Source organism: Hordeum vulgare, chromosome 7H (assembly GCF_904849725.1).
Source record: "Hordeum vulgare subsp. vulgare chromosome 7H, MorexV3_pseudomolecules_assembly, whole genome shotgun sequence".
Lineage (NCBI taxonomy): Eukaryota > Viridiplantae > Streptophyta > Magnoliopsida > Poales > Poaceae > Hordeum > Hordeum vulgare.
Window position 1 is genome coordinate 597860614 of NC_058524.1, and position 24170 is coordinate 597884783.

Below are 24170 nucleotides of genomic sequence, written 5' to 3' on the forward strand. Positions count from 1 at the left end.
AGGGAGGAGAAGAAAAATAGGGTTAATTATCAAGAAAAGAACATACTTTAGAATTTATAAAGAAGTAGAACGCTGCAAAAGTTCGTGCTCTGCCAAGGTAATCATTTCTGTTATCATCATCTGTATACATCATGTACTACTTTGTTTATTATCCATTACATTAGCAACTCAAGTTTCTCATATAACGCTTTCTGGAAAGAAAAAGAAAAACGAACTGTGCAGTCATATACAGCTTGCTGCCACAGCTGTGCCTATCACTGGAATTAAAACGGATCTGCCTAGAAAGTCTAAAAACGAAGATTTTCCGAATCTTCAGTGATAAATGTGATCCTTTTATAGCGGAGTATGGCGAATCAATGCTTGGGAAATGTATCAAAGCTATACTTTCCGGAAATCTCTAGAAAGTTTTAAAAAGAGAAAGATAGCCTATGTCTTTAATTACTTTCCATATTAGTGTGTAGAAATCACACATGTTCTACATTTGGCTGTCTTACGGCTCTTGCAATCAAGGTATATAAATATATTTTTCTTTGCCGAGCTTTGGGCTAATCGAAAAGATAATTTCTTAGGTGGGCAAGAAACCTGTATTGCATGGGTATGTACAATCTTGTTTGATTTTCTTCTCATTTACATGTCAATCTAGTTATGCAGTATTTTTTAGTGCATAATTCTAGTTAGTCATTTGGTTTGGTACAAACTATTTCAGATCTTTATGATCTAGTGCCGCCCGCAATGGCCATTATCTAGAATTCTAGATCTATATATCAATATGGTGTTAGCAGCCGTTGGATTTCTTGTTAGGAGGTTATAAATCTAACAAAAAATCATCGACGATGCCAGTAGGTATAGAAATCGGTGGTTGTCTAATCTGTTATGGTTCTTCTCAGGTTGGCATATGATTTGGTTGTAGGACGACGCGACCCTAAGATCTCTTTCACTGTCAATCTAAAATCTTACTCTTTGTATTGAACTGTCGATCGAAACGGTCCCACAGGATCCCTCGATCATATGAATGATACCATCTCTGTAGGCGATACAAGTGCGGATGGTGATACCAGAATATGCATCTTAATATGTATGAAATCAAATATCTTTATATATCATGAATATATAGTTGGAATGGTTTACCATGATTCAGATATTCTATTTATTTCTGCTCTGTATATTCATGTTCACTGCTGGTATCCGTATCTATTTTTGAATAAACATATTCATCTAAATTCTTAATATGGTTATGAGTCTTATGACGTGAATATGGTTTTTCTATTATCCAGCTGCGGTTGATCACAGTTCCCACCCTTGTCACCATCTACTTTTCTTTTCTCTTTGTTTGAAACCATCTGGTGGGGATATTCAACTGAGTTATCCACTCTCTAGCTATATTTCTTTTATGGAGCACCTATGGGGCCTGTCTGGAGTTAGAAACCACCATGACCACTATTGATTGCTTGTGCAATCTAAGCTGTTTATATGTTATAGTGCCATTAAACAATCAGAACAATTCTTGCTGAGTATAATTTTAATATAGATGTGTGTTTAGAGACACATCTTATATGTTGTCCGGACGTCATTCTCTCTCTTTGGGCACTGCACTCAAGATGGAACAGAAAACAAGATGCTATATTTGTGATGGCTTAGAATGCCCTAGTTGCCTATACAGAATCTTAGTTTCTACTCCATTCAGCTTATAGCAAGATTTATTCTATTGATTTCTGTCAACCATTTAGTTTGGTAGTTTTTGCCTGTGTACAATATTTTAACTATGCAATTTTCTGCACTGGTGCTGTTACTCAGAGCTGATCTTAGTTTCTACTAGCAGATAAATTATTTTTTATGATTTTTTTGAGAGGATCCTAACAAAGAAATGAACTCGGTGTTTGAAACTGATCTTGAAAGAGAGTCAAAATGTTCACATTCATCTGAAGGCACTGCACAAAATTGTGTTTGCAACTTAGGGGGCTAGCAGCCTAGCACTATCAAACTGTCTTCAAGATTGTTTGACTGTAAGATTAAGCTGATTAATACTTCTCATTCTTTTTCACAGTACCAGATGAACCATAGATTTTCAGGCAATCAAGATCAAGAAGTGGACATGGTACCCTCTGGGCAACCTCAGCCTGCAATGGGTGATGTTGCTGGTGGATCACAAGTGTATACCGCTGCATCAACAGTCGGCATAGCTCCTGGTGTCACTCTTGCCGGTTCACAACCAGCGCCACCATTCCTTGGCAATCCAGCTCAGCTCAGTGCTCAGGACCAGCGTATGTACGAGCTGTCACAGGAGTATCAGCAGCAGCTCCAGCAACAGCAGCAGAGCCAGCTCCAGCAGTTCTGGGCCGAGCAACGGTCAGAGATCGAGCAGACCACGGACATGAAGAACCACCTCCTGCCACTCAGCAGGATAAGGAAGATCATGAGGGCCGACGAGGACGTTCACATGATCTCGGCGGAAGCTCCGGCGCTGTTCGCCAAGGCATGCGAGATGTTCACGCTGGAGATGACGATGAGGTCATGGATGGTCACCAAGGAGAACAAGCGTCGGGTCCTGCACATGAGCGACATCGCTGCCGCTGTGGCTAGGACCGACATCTACGACTTCTTGCTGGATTTGTTTCCCAGGGATGAGACGATGGAGCAGAGGGTCTTGCTTCCCAGGACCGAGCAGCAGCCCATAGGAGCTGGTGCATACGCGTACCACGATGCGCCGCAGCAGCACGCGGCAGGTGCATCGACGGCGTATGGTGGACCGTCGTCGACCTATGTGTGGCAGGAGCCTGAGGAAGAAGAGCAGGGCCATCTGTCCACCTACGTGTGGCAAGAGCCTCAGCAACGACAGGACGGGCCCTGATGCTATCACCAGATTCAGAGTCCTCGTTTCAGCCTGGATGTTTAAAAAACTTTTGGTCTCGCATTGACCTCCATATGATCGCTATTCGTTGCTGATGAGGAGAGATTCGGAGATCCCCATGGAGGTTTGGTTGCTGTTGTGTTGGTGTCGTCAGCCAAGGATTATGAATTTGTGATTTGAGACTATGCGGTCAAATTTTTACCGGAAGGTTGGCCTTTGGTGATGCCTTATTTTTGTTTATATCTATGATGTGTTTGCTTGTGGCACGTTGCATTGTCTTGCATGGAATTTACGATCATGGCGAGCTCCAGCTGAGATTGTTCGAGACCGAGTGTGCATTTCTGTTTTGCAAAAAAATTAACAGTGGACGATCGGTCATTCGGCTGAAGCATGACAAGTAGTAGTAGCAGCTGAAAAACTGAATGCACAATAGGAGTTTTTTTTTTTTTTTTTTGAATTTTCACCGGCCGGGTCGGTGGGGGTGGGGGGAGCTTCCCCACCTGAATATCTTATCTTATCTTACCTCTTCTCCCCTAATAATAAAGCGCGTAGTGCTTTTGCCGTCCGTCGTAGCAATTTTGCAGAAAACCCTCTGTATTTTGTTGAAATCAACCCGCAGTCCTTCATTAAGTGGAAAAAAAACCCTGCCCCGTTACCTCCGTCTTCCCCACCCTGCAGATCGAACCAGAGAGAGAAGAAGAGGGGAGCCACCGCCGCCCCGCCGTCCCCGCCACAAGCCCCCGGCAAGCGCCGCCCCCCGAGGAGGATAGGCGAGAGAGGAGAGGGATCCGACCGGAAGGTTCCGAGAGATGGGAGTCCCGGCGTTCTACAGGTGGCTGGCGGACCGGTACCCACAGACGGTGTCGGACGCGGAGGAGGAGGAGCCCATGGAGCTCGAGCCCGGGGCCTTCGTCCCCGTCGACCCCCGCCGCCCCAACCCCAACGGCCTCCAGGCCTCCGTCGTCGCGCTGGCCGACCAGCTCTGCCGCCTCCACCTCGGGAAGATGCAGCCCATGCCCATGGCGCGCCTCGCCTCCTCGGACGAGAAGCTCCTCCCCCTCCACGTCGGACAGACGCAGGCGCAGGTCGTGCCGGCTCCCCCGGTGCTGCCCGCCTCCCCGGCCGAGAAGCACGCGGCGATGCCCAAGAGCATCTCCATCCGCTCCAAAGGCTACCTGAAGCATCGCGTGACGAAGCCGGTGAACGTCGGCTCGGTGAGATCATCGAAACCCAACCCCTCCATTCCCCCGACTCAATCTCGCGACTCAGTGCCAGTCCAATCCATGACGCTCACGTGTTCGACCATTTGCCTGTGTCGACGCAATGACAGCAGCAGCGCGTGTTCGTGGGCGTGGACGGCGCGAAGGAGGAGGAGCACAAGGGCGGAAGCGATGGCGGGGAGAAGGGCGGTCAGGTTGCCACGGCTCCCGACGGGCTGAAGTTCCAGGTGCTATATATGCCACATCAGAAAACAAACAAAAAGCACAAAAATGGGAGACCTAAGTAACACAAATTTTGATTTAGATGCACAGAGAAAACGACACTTGAGTCAAGAGAGTTAGGACATACCGGCAAAAATGTGAATATTTGAGCTGCTTATCGGTGGGGTTGATTTGGGATTCTGGATCATCAGAGAGGTAAATTCATGTGTTGGAGGGTACTTTCATACATGGTTTGTTATGTAAGTTATTCTGAATTGCTAGCTGACCTTCACGTTTCTCTAAAATTGTGCGCGGCTGCCAGGGTATGATCCGTGCCGTGATTATCCTATCAATGGCTATCTCAATGATCCAGCAGTGCAGGACGCTTTCCACGCTAGGATGACAGAGTGGTCAGCCTGCAAGTAATTAGATGAACTGGACACTGATTTAGCATATACCGGTCAACAATTTTGCAATGATTTTCACCCACACGTCCGAAAGTTAACCGTGTGATTCATGCTTGCAGAAACTTCAAGTGGAAAGATGCGCCAGTGACTATGCTGCCATCCATCAAGTTCTTGATCGAGAACAAGCTTCCCGTTTGGATATTCAGGTAGTAACAGACTAACATCAGTTATTCTCAGACACCTAAAAATATTTAGTTTTAGTAGTACAATAAACTTTCCTGCATTTTACAGTGGTGATTTCGATTCCGTATGCCCTCTTCCGGCGACGAGGTACTCTATTCAAGACCTTGGCCTTCCTGTGACCACTCCATGGCGCCCATGGGTGGCAAAGGGGGAGGTAATTAAATCCCATCATCAAAAACATTATTCATCTACAATGTTTTGGTCACTCTGAAATTGACGACTTCACTCACTGGTTAGGTGGCAGGATATGTTCAGCAGTACGCCGGAGGATTGACATTTCTATCAGTGAGAGGTGCCGGTCATCTTGTTCCATCCTTCCAGCCTGAGAGAGCGCTGGTAATGTTGACCTCTTTCCTGAAAGGGATGCTTCCACCTTACATTACATAGAAGGTCGGTGAGTCATGCAGGAGTTGGCAATTGCTACTACGTGAAAATAGAGTTGCCACTTGCTATAAGTTAATTAATGTTTTCCTTTGGAAGGTTTATTTGCTTGATATAATATGTACCTGTATCCGGTAGATTTGAAGAAGGTCTCCTGAGCCGACTTTTTTAGAAGACCATCAGTCGTCGCTTAGACCTTCTTTGCCACAGGTATCTACCTTCACCAATCTTCCGCCTCAATCGCTTTAGGTCCTTGAGGGGGCAACACTCTTGTTGCCGGGTCAAAGCATTGTTGCCGTTGCAGCTTTCTTTATCTTACTTTGTCCCTGCCTTGATTATGTTGTTGTAAGGTGTGATCTAGGAGATGACGGAAGTGCTTGTGGTCGCATGCCTTAGATGGAGTTGTGTTTGATTTACAGCTATTTACATAAAGATTTTGCTGATATTTTTCTGGGTTGAAGCAAACACATCCAGATAGTTTCAGTATTTTTTCAGAAAAATTGAACTTAAGAAAATAGAAGTTGTGGTTCACACAAGTTATAACTTAATGTCTATGCAGCATCTCGCCATCCCTGAAGGCCTGAACATGATTCCTAACTTCCTGAAACCGAGGTTATCCATAGCAGCCTTCCTCTGGGTGTTAGGCTCCACATCATCGTCGGCCGCTGCAGGTCGGAATTTAGGAGTTAACTTATGGTTATAGCTTTCTATTGCTTTGTCATCTTCTTTCCTTTGTGAAACTGGCTGCAGCAAGTAGAAATTTAAATTTATGTGAGCAAGTAATTAACACAATTTTTCTGTTGGCATATGCTCAAGCAATCACCTTTTCGATTTGTACTTTTTCATCTTCTTTTCTTTGTGAAACTAGCTGCAACAAGTACCAATTGAAATTGATGCGAGCAAGTGGTAACCATGAACAAGATATAGCAACCATGAACAAGATGTTCCAGATTCTGTAGTATGTGTTGTACAATACACATCTTTTTTGCTGTAGAATGAGGTCCTCTTATTTTTTATGCTAATATGACATAGATATTTTGATTAGACTCTTGTTGGTCACATATATGCACAGTTCTCTGCCCATAACTTGCTGGAATCCGAAAATCCACCCTATAATGAGCTTTTCAATATTGTTAGATGATTTCAAAATTGGAGGTTTGACTTTAAGTTGTGTTGTTATCACAGAAAATGAATGGCATCGCTGAACTGATAATTGTAGACGATTTTGATAACCGACCTTCAAAAAAAGCAAAATATTCTGAATCATGTGTTTTGGAGACATCACCTATGTCACCATCAATCTCAACATCATCTTCGATTTTTGAATGTTTTGCATTGATTGTGCCGGAATGAGATAATCAGATAAATCATTATCCATTGCCATCACCTCGTTCTCCAAACAGCATGACATTATCTCCAGATTTTGAGTTGATGAATGAAGCAAAAGTGTCAATAGATGATGATAATGAACCATATGAGCATAAACAGATCAAAGTTGATGAACCATAAGACTATCTCCCACAAGGTAATTCTTTAATTTATAACATGTACTTTAATACCTCGCATCTTCAATCTTTTTTCTATGTGTGTCAGTCTATTTATTATTTGTTCATGTGTATGGTTCACCTATATTTACACGTAGATTTATTCAATACATTTTGTTAAACTTTTTGACCTTTTTGCAGATTATGAATTGACAGACCATGATTTATGTGCTCATATAGCAATAGAAACATCTTCAGGAAAAGAATTGTTGGTGACGACAAATGGAAGTTCTGTCTTAGAAAATCAATTGATGTGCCTCCTAGATGAAAAGGGGTGGGTAAATGATAATGTAAGTAACCTTACGCAAACCGAAAAAGGTTCTAATCTGTAATATCCATTACTAATGTATTTTTAAAATGTTTATAGGTGATCATCAGTGCATATATATGTTGTTTAAAGGACCAAGTACATGTTTAGAATGATAGTAAAGTATATTTTGAGATTCCTTTTGTTGTTGCACTGTTAAAACGGGATGGTAATCTTGGAATATAACAAGATGAGACCTTTATGACAGAGATTGTTAAAAACTATGTGAAGTATGACATGATAATATCCTGATTGATAATTTTCATGTTCAAGGTTTCATACACTTTTATTTACAGTTTTTTTGTTTCATCAAGATTAAGATCCTCTGTTTCATCAGGATTAAGTGGTTGAACATGTAAGCAGTGTATAATTTTTGCCCGGTGCAACGCACGGGCATTTGTATTAGTACCTACTAATAAAGCAAATATTGCTTCTGCCGTACGTCACTTAAATTGCCCCTAAAGTTAGCTAAAATTACCCACCAATACTACCTATAAGTCATAGAAAACGTTTCAAACATGAAAATCTCTGGACTGGGCCGGCCCATGTAGGCGGCTCCTATATTACGCTCTGGGCATTGGAAAAAGGTGCAGCACACCTGTTTGGGCCAGCCCATGCGTGGGCTTTTTTTTAGTTCGTTTTTTAATTTTTCTTTTCAGTTCCATTTTGTTTTTATACTTTAAATAATTTTGAACTTCAAATAACTTTTCTCAATTTTAAGAAACTGAGAATTTCGAAATAAAATATTCAAAAAAACATATTTTTTTTAGAATTCAAAAACTACTCACGAGTTTTGAAAAATGTTTCCATATACAAAAAAATGTTTAAATTTTGAGAAAATGTCCATAAAATAAAAAAAGTCAATGATTTTAAACAAAAGTCCATGTAAAAATCTTAAAAACAGCTCGTGCCTCTGTTTTTAGTCTCGTTTTTTATTTTCATTTTTTAATTTAAATAATTTAGAACTTTGAAAAACTTTTGCAATTTATAAAACTTAGTAATTTGAAATAAAATTTTGAAGAAAACATAAAATGTTTGTGAATTCAAAAAATGCTCGGGATTTTTGTAAAAATATTTGCATATTCAGAAAAATGTTAATAATTTTGAGAACAATGTTGGTGAAAATAATAAAACTCCATGATTTTGAGTGCTATTGAAAAAAAAAATGTTTGCTAATTCAAAAAATGTTCATGCATTTCAAGAAATGTCTTAAAACTTTAAAGACGTGATGAGTATCATTGAAGATTATAATTGTTTTTCTCCTGTTGCAACGCACGGGCCCTTTTGCTAGTATTACTTAAAGTGGGCTATAATCCCAGATAATTCAAAAAGAGAGGAGGGGCATTTCATGTAGAAAACACTAGAGAGAGAGGTCACTGAGCCACGAGGCCGAATGATGGCGCCATGCAGCGCACGTCACGGGTGTGTATACGCCGTTGAACTAGGAGCCTGTTGAAGAACTGTACGTGAGACGGGGCGCGTGACCCCCAGATCACATTAGGGAAGCTCGCCTTCACTCCTCCAAGGCGAAGAAGCTTGTACACCAAGCTCGATTATAGGGCACCGCGGCACAGATGGTGTTCGTCGTTGCCGCGACTGGCAGGGAGAGCTGCACAGATCGCGGAGACAGTCGCCAGCGTCCACGGCATGAGAGAAGAGGGTGGGAAAGGCCACGATCAGAGCCCCACCCTGCAGCCAGGAATCCCTTCAGAAAGAGCAGGTCCGCCCGTCCCCATGTCCATCATGGAGAGATCGCGATAGAGTGGGAGAAGTTTCCCCAGAGCTTGGCAGTTCACCCCACCCCAGACCCAGCACTCCGCGGGAGAGGAGGGAGCGCCCGCCAGCGTCCCCCCAGACCCAAGCCACCCATCGCGAGGGAAGGGTCGGGTGGAGTCTATGGACCATCTTCAGGGGGACCCGAGATAGGACTAAGGAAAGACCCCCGTCGCCCACCTTAGCGCCGCCACAATCTGTTCCCGAACCACGACATGCACGAGGACGGGGGTGCTTTTGGTGAAGTTGATCACCAGCCCCGCGGCCTCCGCGAACTGGTCCAGGATCAGACGCGGACGGACAGCCCCGTCAGAGCTCGCGCGAATGACGATCAACGTATCATCCGCGTACTAGAGCACGACTGCGAGGGCGTTAGAGCATCTCCAACACGCGCACCCAACGCGCCGCGCGCAAAAAGCTGGTTTGCCGCGCGTCCATCGTCTAGATTGGAGCAGCGCGCAGCGCTGGCTCCAGCAGCTACGTTAAAATGTAGCGCGCGCGCCGCTCCAGCAGCGCGGAAAAAATACAGCGCGCGCTCACAACATTTTTTTTATTTCAGATGAATCGGAAGCATAGATAAATAAAAACTAGATAGATTGCATAAATAAAAAACGATACAAAGGTATTTTACATCGGTGTAACTAGATAGATAGTTCGAAAGCATAGATAAAATTGCGGTGCAACTAGATAGAAACTACTCCTAGTCGCTACCATCATCACCATCATCATCCTCGTCGGTGTCATCCGAGGTTGAGAGCCATATGTCCAACCAACGATCATCGTTTTCCGTGAAGAACGACCTCCCGCCTGCTGTGACGATATCCGCCTGCGCGTTCGCCAATGCCTTCCGCCGACGCCTGTCCAACCGCTCCTCGCGGCGCCTTGCCCAGTAGACTTGCTCGTAGGCGACGTCCTCCGGGTGGCGCCGGCGCCACTCCGTCATGACCCGCTCGTCCTCCTGGGCAACGAGGAGGCGGCGCTGCCGTGCAGCGTGCTCCGCACGGTCTTGTCCCGTGTTAAGACGAGGCGGCGGGGCGACGTCTAGCGCCTGCTGGAGCGTGTAGACGTCCTGGAAATTCATCTGCCCGCGCGGCCTGCCTAGGCGCCACGCCGCCGCGTCGAACGCGCGGGCGGCCTCATGCGCCGTCTCGTAGGTGCCGAGGCTGAGCCTGAGATCGCCGGAGCGTATCTCGGAGTAGTACCCGCCGTTGGGGCGCAGGCAGACGCCGCGGTAGCCCGACGCTCCTCGGCGGCGCGGCGGCATGGTGGCGGGGCGCTGGAGCGGTGGAGGCGCGCGTGACAAAGGAAGAGGAAGAGGAGTCGAGGAAAAGGCGTGTGGCGAGCGCCGCATTTTATAGGCGCGCCGGAAGCGGTGCAGCAAAAACAGCGCGCGAGCTGCCGCCTTTTCGCGCGCGTGCAAGCGGTTCCCGCGTGCGCGAGTTTTCCGCCACCGCTGAAGCACGGCAAAACGTCCCGCATGCTAAAAGTTGGATTTACCACGCGCGCGCATCTTTTGACACGGCCGTTGGAGATGCTCTTATCGAGCAGGGGATGGCGCAGCACACAGTCCTGGCGGACGAGTTGCTGGAGGACGTCAGCAACGATGAGGAACAGGTAGGGGAGATTGGACCCCTGCCTAAGCCCACACTTAATGCTGAACCATCGCCTAGGCACCCCATTGAGCAGCACATCCGAGCAAGAGGAACTCAAGATGTGATCCACCCAGTTGCACCACTGAGCGGGAAAGCCCGACACCTCCATGATCGTGCGCAAGCTATCCTAGTTGATGGAGTCGAAGGCCTTCGCGAAGTCGAGCTTCAGCACCACCGTGGGCGCCCCGTGTCGGTGGCAGCACTGGATCAACTCCGTCGCATGGATGAAGTTCTTTAAGATACTTCTCCCCCGTACAAAGCCAGACATATCCTCATCGATCAAGGAGGGGATCTGCCGCTGCAACCTGATCGTTAGACCTCTGCATAGGATCTTGACGTCTTCATTCTGCAGGGAGACCAGCCGGAAGGAAGACGGAGATGGAACTCCAACCCCTTTCGGAAGCAGGAGGATGTATGCACGGTTGATCCCGTCAAGCTGGATGGAGCCAACATGGAGCTCGTCGAAGAGGCGTTGGACGTCGGGGGCCACCACCCCATGCAGCTTGGGGGTGGTAGCATGAAATTTGTGTGAAACCAAATGTGTAATGTTGGTTTGCAAAAAGTTGACAGTCGATGATCGGTCAGAAGCATGACAAGTAGTAGTAACTGAATGCACAAGGAGTTGTAGCACATCAGTTGATGATGTGGACGATCCAGTTGATGATGTGGGTGGTGCAGGTAGTCAAAATTAAGGGGCTGGCAGTTTTAGCCTCCAAACTGTCGCCGTCCACACCCGCTATCACATGCCGACCGCTTCCCTTTTTGTGAGTGGGCATCATCACTTGACGTGCCTCGCCGGGCTCCTTGTATCTAGCAGAACAACCCCAAGGTCAGAGGTGATGGGTCGCTCCCATACCATTCCGGTTTACACCGGCACGGTTCAGCCAGGATGCCCCAGTATACTTTTTTAGGTTCGGTATTAGCTTTGGATACGCTTCTTGACCAAAAAACGGCTCAACCACGCTTTCAGCGTTCCTAAGACGTTAAAATAACATCGGCATATCCAGATAAAACCTGACGCGGTAGGGGGCCCTCGGGGGCGTCGGCGGAAGTTTCGGCAAATAATGTCTGTCCATGTGTCTTTTTTCTTGACCCACCTAATCATTTCTCTCACAAACTTTTAATTTGGATGGGATGTGACTGAAAAGATGCCCTTTCCATGCACCCCGTTGTCATCGGATGGTCTTCAAGGCATCAACTTTTTTTTGGTTCAGTGATGTTTTTAGGGGCTTCAACTGCTGGAGATGCGAACTCACGTGACAAAAGAGAGCTTCATTCGTTCATGATAGTGGAATACTATTCTTGCTGGACCTCTGGCTTTCCGGTCGTACGTACATGTGGTGGGATCGATTCGATCACATGCGTGCCGTGCCGGGTCGTGTCTCTGTCCTGTGCCACACACGGCAACCTGACCAACGCCGGGGCTTTGCCGAGATCGGCACTGCACCACGGGTGGTGGGTCAGATCATTCTCCGCCCAACGGCACTGCGTCTCTTGCTAGACAGATGTATCCACCTGAAATTTGGACCCTGAAATGCCTTTTCTTTTCTTTAATGTATGGATTGCTCTATAACAAGGCAATGCAAAACATACACTGGTTGGTGGCAGAATAAGGCTACACGAGTCCTGCACATTAACGAATGGGCGCACCTTGAGAAGTCAATAGCGTCCACAAAATTACCGGGTATTTGTCCGGGTATTTGTTTACAGAGATTTTTTGATGTAGGGACTAAAAAAACATGTGAAACAAACAGAAAGGATTTTTAGGATTAAAAAGAGGCGTTTGGGACTTAAGGAAGAAGTTTCTGTGGGAGGGTCTTTTTGGAACTTTTTTCCACCGTGCCCCCGCACCGCACCTTATCCATCTGCTCGCTCGTCCCTGCCCATCCGCTCGCTCGCTCCTCCCCTCCCCCGTCGCCAGTGCCCTGAGCCGCCGCCGCCGCTATGGTCACCGATGAAGACGACGAGACACAATTCTTCTCTCAGTTCCCCTCGCATCAACCGGCATCCCAGGGCTCATCCGTCGGCGGAAATCTGGGGAGGGGAATTGGTTTTTTGGATCTGAACAGCAACGTCGACGACCCCGAGTTGGGCTCGTACCTGCAGCTCCTCCTTGACGAGCCGTCCGTTCATGGTTCTCCTCCGATTGGACCTGGTCGTGGGAGGTCTGTGTCCCAGGGAGGAGGAGGTCTGACCCGGTCTGTGAGCATCGGTGGCGCTCACGGGCGTCCATTCGTCGCCCCGAGCGCAGCTGCCGTTGACGGAGGCGTCAGAGGGCGTGGGAGGTCCGTGTCCCGGGGCACTGGACGCGGTGTAGGCCGAGCCCGTGGTGCCTCATCGACCGACATTCGAGGCGTCGTAGGACGAGGCCGAGCCCGTGTGATCAAAATGAAAATTATGTACCATTGTCTGTGCCAACAACTACTCCAAGAAATGATTCAACCAATGAGACGGATAGTGCTGCTATGAATCAATTTAAAGATTGGGTCGCTAATGGGTTGTGGTCGTTGAAACAACAATGATATATTATTTCGGTTGTTATGAACAAGTGTTCTTTGCTTCTGTAATCTTTGCTTATGAATAAGTGTTATGAACAAGTGTTATTTAATAATATGGTCAGGGATAACATGGTCTTTTGTATGTATTTAATGACCTCTAGTCCCTGTTTAGTTCCTGAAAACAAACAGATGGGGACTAATAACTTTTTAGTTGGGACTAAAAAAAACCTAGGTCTTTTTAAACAAATAGGGTCGTACATTCCTTGTTTGAAGATGATGTTTCCCTGAGTGTCCGGAGGATCATCCCACCTCCTGCCATACCTGTAGCGGGTATACTAAGGGTGTGTTTGGCAGCTGTTCTCACCCTAGCATAGTTGTTCCCTGTTGATGCATGCTAAGTATAGACATGATGAATACATTCATCTTCAGTTGTTTGGTGGTCATGCATGTGTTGTGACATGTTTGGATGAGACTGTGTTTGGTAGGAAGAGGGAGGAGGAAGAGGTGCACTGCAAGGGAGGAAGAGGAGGGAGGAAGAAGAGGGGCAGAGGCGGCCGGAGCTCGGGAGGGGCTGCCGGAGCTCGGGAGGGGGCAGAGGCAGCCGGAGCTCGGGAGGTGCTGCCGGAGCTCGGGAGCGGCGCGGGAAGGGCTCGGGAGGGGCGCGGGCGAGGCATTCGTTCATGATAGTGGAATACTATTCTTGCTGGACCTCTGGCTTTCCGGTCGTACGTACATGTGGTGGGATCGATTCGATCACATGCGTGCCGTGCCGGGTCGTGTCTCTGTCCTGTGCCACACACGGCAACCTGACCAACGCCGGGGCTTTGCCGAGATCGGCACTGCACCACGGGTGGTGGGTCAGATCATTCTCCGCCCAACGGCACTGCGTCTCTTGCTAGACAGATGTATCCACCTGAAATTTGGACCCTGAAATGCCTTTTCTTTTCTTTAATGTATGGATTGCTCTATAACAAGGCAATGCAAAACATACACTGGTTGGTGGCAGAATAAGGCTACACGAGTCCTGCACATTAACGAATGGGCGCACCTTGAGAAGTCAATAGCGTCCACAAAATTACCGGGTATTTGTCCGGGTATTTGTTTACAGAGATTTTTTGATGTAGGGACTAAAAAAACATGTGAAACAAACAGAAAGGATTTTTAGGATTAAAAAGAGGCGTTTGGGACTTAAGGAAGAAGTTTCTGTGGGAGGGTCTTTTTGGAACTTTTTTCCACCGTGCCCCCGCACCGCACCTTATCCATCTGCTCGCTCGTCCCTGCCCATCCGCTCGCTCGCTCCTCCCCTCCCCCGTCGCCAGTGCCCTGAGCCGCCGCCGCCGCTATGGTCACCGATGAAGACGACGAGACACAATTCTTCTCTCAGTTCCCCTCGCATCAACCGGCATCCCAGGGCTCATCCGTCGGCGGAAATCTGGGGAGGGGAATTGGTTTTTTGGATCTGAACAGCAACGTCGACGACCCCGAGTTGGGCTCGTACCTGCAGCTCCTCCTTGACGAGCCGTCCGTTCATGGTTCTCCTCCGATTGGACCTGGTCGTGGGAGGTCTGTGTCCCAGGGAGGAGGAGGTCTGACCCGGTCTGTGAGCATCGGTGGCGCTCACGGGCGTCCATTCGTCGCCCCGAGCGCAGCTGCCGTTGACGGAGGCGTCAGAGGGCGTGGGAGGTCCGTGTCCCGGGGCACTGGACGCGGTGTAGGCCGAGCCCGTGGTGCCTCATCGACCGACATTCGAGGCGTCGTAGGACGAGGCCGAGCCCGTGTGATCAAAATGAAAATTATGTACCATTGTCTGTGCCAACAACTACTCCAAGAAATGATTCAACCAATGAGACGGATAGTGCTGCTATGAATCAATTTAAAGATTGGGTCGCTAATGGGTTGTGGTCGTTGAAACAACAATGATATATTATTTCGGTTGTTATGAACAAGTGTTCTTTGCTTCTGTAATCTTTGCTTATGAATAAGTGTTATGAACAAGTGTTATTTAATAATATGGTCAGGGATAACATGGTCTTTTGTATGTATTTAATGACCTCTAGTCCCTGTTTAGTTCCTGAAAACAAACAGATGGGGACTAATAACTTTTTAGTTGGGACTAAAAAAAACCTAGGTCTTTTTAAACAAATAGGGTCGTACATTCCTTGTTTGAAGATGATGTTTCCCTGAGTGTCCGGAGGATCATCCCACCTCCTGCCATACCTGTAGCGGGTATACTAAGGGTGTGTTTGGCAGCTGTTCTCACCCTAGCATAGTTGTTCCCTGTTGATGCATGCTAAGTATAGACATGATGAATACATTCATCTTCAGTTGTTTGGTGGTCATGCATGTGTTGTGACATGTTTGGATGAGACTGTGTTTGGTAGGAAGAGGGAGGAGGAAGAGGTGCACTGCAAGGGAGGAAGAGGAGGGAGGAAGAAGAGGGGCAGAGGCGGCCGGAGCTCGGGAGGGGCTGCCGGAGCTCGGGAGGGGGCAGAGGCAGCCGGAGCTCGGGAGGTGCTGCCGGAGCTCGGGAGCGGCGCGGGAAGGGCTCGGGAGGGGCGCGGGCGAGGCATTCGTTCATGATAGTGGAATACTATTCTTGCTGGACCTCTGGCTTTCCGGTCGTACGTACATGTGGTGGGATCGATTCGATCACATGCGTGCCGTGCCGGGTCGTGTCTCTGTCCTGTGCCACACACGGCAACCTGACCAACGCCGGGGCTTTGCCGAGATCGGCACTGCACCACGGGTGGTGGGTCAGATCATTCTCCGCCCAACGGCACTGCGTCTCTTGCTAGACAGATGTATCCACCTGAAATTTGGACCCTGAAATGCCTTTTCTTTTCTTTAATGTATGGATTGCTCTATAACAAGGCAATGCAAAACATACACTGGTTGGTGGCAGAATAAGGCTACACGAGTCCTGCACATTAACGAATGGGCGCACCTTGAGAAGTCAATAGCGTCCACAAAATTACCGGGTATTTGTCCGGGTATTTGTTTACAGAGATTTTTTGATGTAGGGACTAAAAAAACATGTGAAACAAACAGAAAGGATTTTTAGGATTAAAAAGAGGCGTTTGGGACTTAAGGAAGAAGTTTCTGTGGGAGGGTCTTTTTGGAACTTTTTTCCACCGTGCCCCCGCACCGCACCTTATCCATCTGCTCGCTCGTCCCTGCCCATCCGCTCGCTCGCTCCTCCCCTCCCCCGTCGCCAGTGCCCTGAGCCGCCGCCGCCGCTATGGTCACCGATGAAGACGACGAGACACAATTCTTCTCTCAGTTCCCCTCGCATCAACCGGCATCCCAGGGCTCATCCGTCGGCGGAAATCTGGGGAGGGGAATTGGTTTTTTGGATCTGAACAGCAACGTCGACGACCCCGAGTTGGGCTCGTACCTGCAGCTCCTCCTTGACGAGCCGTCCGTTCATGGTTCTCCTCCGATTGGACCTGGTCGTGGGAGGTCTGTGTCCCAGGGAGGAGGAGGTCTGACCCGGTCTGTGAGCATCGGTGGCGCTCACGGGCGTCCATTCGTCGCCCCGAGCGCAGCTGCCGTTGACGGAGGCGTCAGAGGGCGTGGGAGGTCCGTGTCCCGGGGCACTGGACGCGGTGTAGGCCGAGCCCGTGGTGCCTCATCGACCGACATTCGAGGCGTCGTAGGACGAGGCCGAGCCCGTGTGATCAAAATGAAAATTATGTACCATTGTCTGTGCCAACAACTACTCCAAGAAATGATTCAACCAATGAGACGGATAGTGCTGCTATGAATCAATTTAAAGATTGGGTCGCTAATGGGTTGTGGTCGTTGAAACAACAATGATATATTATTTCGGTTGTTATGAACAAGTGTTCTTTGCTTCTGTAATCTTTGCTTATGAATAAGTGTTATGAACAAGTGTTATTTAATAATATGGTCAGGGATAACATGGTCTTTTGTATGTATTTAATGACCTCTAGTCCCTGTTTAGTTCCTGAAAACAAACAGATAGGGACTAATAACTTTTTAGTTGGGACTAAAAAAAACCTAGGTCTTTTTAAACAAATAGGGTCGTACATTCCTTGTTTGAAGATGATGTTTCCCTGAGTGTCCGGAGGATCATCCCACCTCCTGCCATACCTGTAGCGGGTATACTAAGGGTGTGTTTGGCAGCTGTTCTCACCCTAGCATAGTTGTTCCCTGTTGATGCATGCTAAGTATAGACATGATGAATACATTCATCTTCAGTTGTTTGGTGGTCATGCATGTGTTGTGACATGTTTGGATGAGACTGTGTTTGGTAGGAAGAGGGAGGAGGAAGAGGTGCACTGCAAGGGAGGAAGAGGAGGGAGGAAGAAGAGGGGCAGAGGCGGCCGGAGCTCGGGAGGGGCTGCCGGAGCTCGGGAGGGGGCAGAGGCAGCCGGAGCTCGGGAGGTGCTGCCGGAGCTCGGGAGCGGCGCGGGAAGGGCTCGGGAGGGGCGCGGGCGAGGCATTCGTTCATGATAGTGGAATACTATTCTTGCTGGACCTCTGGCTTTCCGGTCGTACGTACATGTGGTGGGATCGATTCGATCACATGCGTGCCGTGCCGGGTCGTGTCTCTGTCCTGTGCCACACACGGCAACCTGACCAACGCCGGGGCTTTGCCGAGATCGGCACTGCACCACGGGTGGTGGGTCAGATCATTCTCCGCCCAACGGCACTGCGTCTCTTGCTAGACAGATGTATCCACCTGAAATTTGGACCCTGAAATGCCTTTTCTTTTCTTTAATGTATGGATTGCTCTATAACAAGGCAATGCAAAACATACACTGGTTGGTGGCAGAATAAGGCTACACGAGTCCTGCACATTAACGAATGGGCGCACCTTGAGAAGTCAATAGCGTCCACAAAATTACCGGGTATTTGTCCGGGTATTTGTTTACAGAGATTTTTTGATGTAGGGACTAAAAAAACATGTGAAACAAACAGAAAGGATTTTTAGGATTAAAAAGAGGCGTTTGGGACTTAAGGAAGAAGTTTCTGTGGGAGGGTCTTTTTGGAACTTTTTTCCACCGTGCCCCCGCACCGCACCTTATCCATCTGCTCGCTCGTCCCTGCCCATCCGCTCGCTCGCTCCTCCCCTCCCCCGTCGCCAGTGCCCTGAGCCGCCGCCGCCGCTATGGTCACCGATGAAGACGACGAGACACAATTCTTCTCTCAGTTCCCCTCGCATCAACCGGCATCCCAGGGCTCATCCGTCGGCGGAAATCTGGGGAGGGGAATTGGTTTTTTGGATCTGAACAGCAACGTCGACGACCCCGAGTTGGGCTCGTACCTGCAGCTCCTCCTTGACGAGCCGTCCGTTCATGGTTCTCCTCCGATTGGACCTGGTCGTGGGAGGTCTGTGTCCCAGGGAGGAGGAGGTCTGACCCGGTCTGTGAGCATCGGTGGCGCTCACGGGCGTCCATTCGTCGCCCCGAGCGCAGCTGCCGTTGACGGAGGCGTCAGAGGGCGTGGGAGGTCCGTGTCCCGGGGCACTGGACGCGGTGTAGGCCGAGCCCGTGGTGCCTCATCGACCGACATTCGAGGCGTCGTAGGACGAGGCCGAGCCCGTGTGATCAAAATGAAAATTATGTACCATTGTCTGTGCCAACAACTACTCCAAGAAATGATTCAACCAATGAGACGGATAGTGCTGCTATGAATCAATTTAAAGATTGGGTCGCTAATGGGTTGTGGTCGTTGAAACAACAATGATATATTATTTCGGTTGTTATGAACAAGTGTTCTTTGCTTCTGTAATCTTTGCTTATGAATAAGTGTTATGAACAAGTGTTATTTAATAATATGGTCAGGGATAACATGGTCTTTTGTATGTATTTAATGACCTCTAGTCCCTGTTTAGTTCCTGAAAACAAACAGATAGGGACTAATAACTTTTTAGTTGGGACTAAAAAAAACCTAGGTCTTTTTAAACAAATAGGGTCGTACATTCCTTGTTTGAAGATGATGTTTCCCTGAGTGTCCGGAGGATCATCCCACCTCCTGCCATACCTGTAGCGGGTATACTAAGGGTGTGTTTGGCAGCTGTTCTCACCCTAGCATAGTTGTTCCCTGTTGATGCATGCTAAGTATAGACATGATGAATACATTCATCTTCAGTTGTTTGGTGGTCATGCATGTGTTGTGACATGTTTGGATGAGACTGTGTTTGGTAGGAAGAGGGAGGAGGAAGAGGTGCACTGCAAGGGAGGAAGAGGAGGGAGGAAGAAGAGGGGCAGAGGCGGCCGGAGCTCGGGAGGGGCTGCCGGAGCTCGGGAGGGGGCAGAGGCAGCCGGAGCTCGGGAGGTGCTGCCGGAGCTCGGGAGCGGCGCGGGAAGGGCTCGGGAGGGGCGCGGGCGAGGCATTCGTTCATGATAGTGGAATACTATTCTTGCTGGACCTCTGGCTTTCCGGTCGTACGTACATGTGGTGGGATCGATTCGATCACATGCGTGCCGTGCCGGGTCGTGTCTCTGTCCTGTGCCACACACGGCAACCTGACCAACGCCGGGGCTTTGCCGAGATCGGCACTGCACCACGGGTGGTGGGTCAGATCATTCTCCGCCCAACGGCACTGCGTCTCTTGCTAGACAGATGTATCCACCTGAAATTTGGACCCTGAAATGCCTTTTCTTTTCTTTAATGTATGGATTGCTCTATAACAAGGCAATGCAAAACATACACTGGTTGGTGGCAGAATAAGGCTACACGAGTCCTGCACATTAACGAATGGGCGCACCTTGAGAAGTCAATAGCGTCCACAAAATTACCGGGTATTTGTCCGGGTATTTGTTTACAGAGATTTTTTGATGTAGGGACTAAAAAAACATGTGAAACAAACAGAAAGGATTTTTAGGATTAAAAAGAGGCGTTTGGGACTTAAGGAAGAAGTTTCTGTGGGAGGGTCTTTTTGGAACTTTTTTCCACCGTGCCCCCGCACCGCACCTTATCCATCTGCTCGCTCGTCCCTGCCCATCCGCTCGCTCGCTCCTCCCCTCCCCCGTCGCCAGTGCCCTGAGCCGCCGCCGCCGCTATGGTCACCGATGAAGACGACGAGACACAATTCTTCTCTCAGTTCCCCTCGCATCAACCGGCATCCCAGGGCTCATCCGTCGGCGGAAATCTGGGGAGGGGAATTGGTTTTTTGGATCTGAACAGCAACGTCGACGACCCCGAGTTGGGCTCGTACCTGCAGCTCCTCCTTGACGAGCCGTCCGTTCATGGTTCTCCTCCGATTGGACCTGGTCGTGGGAGGTCTGTGTCCCAGGGAGGAGGAGGTCTGACCCGGTCTGTGAGCATCGGTGGCGCTCACGGGCGTCCATTCGTCGCCCCGAGCGCAGCTGCCGTTGACGGAGGCGTCAGAGGGCGTGGGAGGTCCGTGTCCCGGGGCACTGGACGCGGTGTAGGCCGAGCCCGTGGTGCCTCATCGACCGACATTCGAGGCGTCGTAGGACGAGGCCGAGCCCGTGTGATCAAAATGAAAATTATGTACCATTGTCTGTGCCAACAACTACTCCAAGAAATGATTCAACCAATGAGACGGATAGTGCTGCTATGAATCAATTTAAAGATTGGGTCGCTAATGGGTTGTGGTCGTTGAAACAACAATGATATATTATTTCGGTTGTTATGAACAAGTGTTCTTTGCTTCTGTAATCTTTGCTTATGAATAAGTGTTATGAACAAGTGTTATTTAATAATATGGTCAGGGATAACATGGTCTTTTGTATGTATTTAATGACCTCTAGTCCCTGTTTAGTTCCTGAAAACAAACAGATAGGGACTAATAACTTTTTAGTTGGGACTAAAAAAATCTAGGTCTTTTTAAACAAATAGGGTCGTACATTCCTTGTTTGAAGATGATGTTTCCCTGAGTGTCCGGAGGATCATCCCACCTCCTGCCATACCTGTAGCGGGTATACTAAGGGTGTGTTTGGCAGCTGTTCTCACCCTAGCATAGTTGTTCCCTGTTGATGCATGCTAAGTATAGACATGATGAATACATTCATCTTCAGTTGTTTGGTGGTCATGCATGTGTTGTGACATGTTTGGATGAGACTGTGTTTGGTAGGAAGAGGGAGGAGGAAGAGGTGCACTGCAAGGGAGGAAGAGGAGGGAGGAAGAAGAGGGGCAGAGGCGGCCGGAGCTCGGGAGGGGCTGCCGGAGCTCGGGAGGGGGCAGAGGCAGCCGGAGCTCGGGAGCGGCGCGGGAAGGGCTCGGGAGGGGCGCGGGCGAGGCTGCCGGAGGAGCTCGGGAGCGACGGGGCGACGGGGCGCGGGAGGAGCTCGGGAGCGGCGGGGCGCGGGGCGCGGGAGCGGTGGGGTGCGGGAGCGGCGCGGGAGGAGCTCGGGAGCGACGGGGCGCGAGGCGACGGGGCGACGGGGCGCGGGGCGCGACGGGGCGAGGGTGCATGGGCTGAGCATAGCTCGGCTCAGCTCGCCTCTGCGGGGGTGCCGGGCTCAGCTATGCTGAGGCCCTTTTTTTGCATCAGTTGATGCATGCTCTCCTCAACCCATACACCCTACCAAACAGCGAAAAATGGGTCGGGGAGGGAACTTTTGGGCTCATACACTCTCCATACAGGCTACCAAGCACGCCCTAAAGCTTCCTAGGACCGGGCAGGGGCAGCAGCCCACGGGGTCTTCAGCTGGTGCATACCCGTACTACCATGCGCCGCAGCAGCAGGTGGCAGGTGCATCGATGGCGTACGGTGGCCCGTCGACTTAATCTGATGACACATTGCTGCCTATGCTTTAATCACCAGGGCCCTAATACTCCAGCTGCCCTGATATATCGGCAAAGTGCAAATTTCATTATTAAACCGGTGTCTCAATATATATGTGATTAATTGTTAAATCATGGAAAACAACTTATCTAACTCCAAAGAAAGACAGAGGAAAGGAATACAAGCCTGGATGCAAGCGAATTTAATCTCCATCGAGAAAAAAAAAAGGCTTGCACTGAACTTGGAGGCATCTAACGTTATCCCAGGAAATGTTTCTTCTACTTCCATCAATGCAAAATACTTAATCGAGCCGACGCCTTCCCCCCATTTCTTTCGCGGGAATAAAACTAATCTTCATTCGACGTCGAACCCCTTCTCCTGGAGCTCCTGCACAACCTCGTTGCGCATCCGCAACCACAGCTTGCGTGCCTCCTGGTCGAACTTCTTCGACTGCAGCTGCTTCTGCATGTTGTCCGAGTCCATGTTCGCGTCCGCGAACCCCTTGGGCCCGATCGTCGTGCCCAGGGCGCCCCCGCTCTTTATGAATTCCTCAACCGCCTCCTCGTCACCGGGGTACGGGAACTCCCTGCGCTCGTACAGATGCGCCATCTCCTTCTCTTCCTGGGGGGTGATTTGGAAATGAGAATATAAACTGAACAGTCTGGTGAAAAGGAAGATAAGCATTGGCGAAAACGAGTGCTCAGAGCTGTTTTCAACAACCTTGTAGAAGAGAGATTCACCTCCACTGAGTGATCAGTATGAATAATCATATGTCACCAAGCGCGCCACGTTTGGTGTCGCATAATATAACCCGACAGAACATAAGCTCCTTTTCATATTAGTCTCATGTTTTCAGTGCTCAATATGACATGTAAGGAGTGCTTATTAGTTGATATTGGACGACCGAAAATGTGAACTATTTCAGTAAAGCCTAACGAGGCATATGAAATTTTTGCAGGCAAAATATAATCACCACATAAAGGTTTTCTGAATCACATCTCATAAACATAATACAAGCATCTAATATGCTGCTGCCTACGCTTTAATCAGCAACACGTTATGGCAGTTCACGGGTGCAAATCAGTTCTACTAGTCTATGTATACTGCTGCAATTATGCGAGCTTCTCATACAATGAAATTGTAGAATAGACTCTGCTGGATCAATTCATGTCTTAAGTCACAGTATGCGCTATCTGGACATTATCTATTGGCAGTTCTGAACCACAGCACCAAAAACTAAGCATACAGCAGGATGAACTTATTGTACTGGTTACATATCTTGCAGCAAAACAAAAGGCCTCAGCAATTCATGTCTGCCCCATCCAGGAAATAAACTAAAGGTCACCACCGGCCATACCTTGGGCCGTGGCTTGAGCGTCCACCAGCCAAGCGGCGATGTCTCATTCCAGAACCACGCGGCGCCAAAAAGCGCGTATGTGCATAGCATGCCCTTGCCCATCTGCTTAAAGAAGTAGGCGTCTCCCTTCTCAAAACCCAGCCTCCTGAACCCCACAAATCAAGAAGAACAGAGGCACCATCAAGAATCAATCTGTTCACAAGCGAAAGAGAAGTGTAGAGAGGGCGAGCCAGCTATGGGAAGCTGGTCGTGCTCGCTTACTTGAGAAGCCGATGGGCCTGGGGGAAGCTGCGCAGCATCGCGTTCACCTGCAGGAAAGGAGGAAAGTGAAGGGGGTTTCAGTGCATCATTTTCGATGAACGGGTAGGTGTATGCCTACCGGTGAAATTATTGGAAACACAAAGAGGAAATAATATGCTGTAGGAACGTGTATGATACGCGAAGACTCCAAAGATTGATGCCTGCACTGAGTAGGTTTCTGCCAAGAGTCAAGATCTCGCGGCGGCATGCTCGGTAGAGAATCAGAGAGGTGTGACAAAGAGCAAGGCATGCCGCCCGGCGCACATCACGGCGCACATCAGCCGTAATCCACCTAGAACTGCGTGCTCATGTAACGCATAACAGCAACGAAATCTCGTGGTTGGTCAAGGATCAACCGCCGGGACGAGAAATGCCCCCAAAAAACTCCACACCACCGGCGGTGAGAAACCAAATCAAACTACTCCGAGTTGGTGGTGGTGGATTTATTACCTGTAGCTTTGCTGGGCGGGGCGGGGCGGGGCAGGGAGCGGGGAGCGGCGCCGGCCGTTGGGCGTCGGGGGAGCCGGGGGCGGGTGAGGGGGGCGGGCTTCAGAGGAAGGGGAGGAGGCCGGGCGCCCGATGGCGGGGATGGAGCGACGGCAGGCCAGTGAGCGCGCCGCCGCCGACGACGTGGTTGGTTGGCTCGTGAGGTAGGGGAGAGCCGGTCGTGAGGGGAGATGCTGGGCTGCTGGGCCGCTCGCAGAACCGAAAAACAAA

General features: G+C 49.2%; 3 protein-coding genes across 3 annotated transcripts; 2 read left to right on the plus strand and 1 right to left on the minus strand.

Moving 5' to 3' along the window:
• Positions 1–1851: 1851 nt before the first annotated feature.
• On the plus strand, positions 1852–3114 carry LOC123410810 (nuclear transcription factor Y subunit C-4-like). Its single transcript, XM_045103751.1, has one exon. The coding sequence runs from the start codon at positions 2051–2053 to the stop codon at positions 2846–2848; it is 798 nt and encodes a 265-aa protein (XP_044959686.1). The 5' UTR covers positions 1852–2050; the 3' UTR covers positions 2849–3114.
• Positions 3115–3657: 543 nt separating this feature from the next.
• Positions 3658–4973, plus strand: LOC123409448. The gene is made up of 4 exons (XM_045102345.1): positions 3658–4062; positions 4179–4295; positions 4796–4882; positions 4968–4973. Exons 1-4 carry the CDS (start codon positions 3658–3660, stop codon positions 4971–4973), a joined length of 615 nt encoding a protein of 204 aa, XP_044958280.1.
• Positions 4974–21884: 16911 nt separating this feature from the next.
• On the minus strand, positions 21885–23934 carry LOC123407705. Its single transcript, XM_045100893.1, has 4 exons — positions 23904–23934; positions 23415–23461; positions 23154–23298; positions 21885–22417 (listed from the first exon to the last, which is right to left on the minus strand). The coding sequence occupies exons 2-4, from the start codon at positions 23450–23452 to the stop codon at positions 22151–22153; spliced, it is 450 nt and encodes a 149-aa protein (XP_044956828.1). The 5' UTR covers positions 23453–23461; positions 23904–23934; the 3' UTR covers positions 21885–22150.
• Positions 23935–24170: the final 236 nt, after the last annotated feature.

What these genes read in the sequence shown, in the direction of transcription:
- LOC123409448 (XM_045102345.1), top strand. Translation starts at nt 3,658, where the DNA reads ATGGGAGTCCCGGCGTTCTACAGGTGGCTGGCGGACCGGTACCCACAG. An exon ending in AGCCGGTGAACGTCGGCTCG is followed by an intron (nt 4,063 to 4,178) that starts GTGAGATCATCG and finishes ACGCAATGACAG; the next exon opens with CAGCAGCGCGTGTTCGTGGG. An exon ending in CCGACGGGCTGAAGTTCCAG is followed by an intron (nt 4,296 to 4,795) that starts GTGCTATATATG and finishes TCATGCTTGCAG; the next exon opens with AAACTTCAAGTGGAAAGATG.
- LOC123410810 (XM_045103751.1), top strand. Translation starts at nt 2,051, where the DNA reads ATGAACCATAGATTTTCAGGCAATCAAGATCAAGAAGTGGACATGGTA.
- LOC123407705 (XM_045100893.1), bottom strand. Translation starts at nt 23,452, where the DNA reads ATGCTGCGCAGCTTCCCCCAGGCCCATCGGCTTCTCAA. An exon ending in CAGGCCCATCGGCTTCTCAA is followed by an intron (nt 23,299 to 23,414) that starts GTAAGCGAGCAC and finishes TGTGGGGTTCAG; the next exon opens with GAGGCTGGGTTTTGAGAAGG. An exon ending in CGCTCAAGCCACGGCCCAAG is followed by an intron (nt 22,418 to 23,153) that starts GTATGGCCGGTG and finishes ATCACCCCCCAG; the next exon opens with GAAGAGAAGGAGATGGCGCA.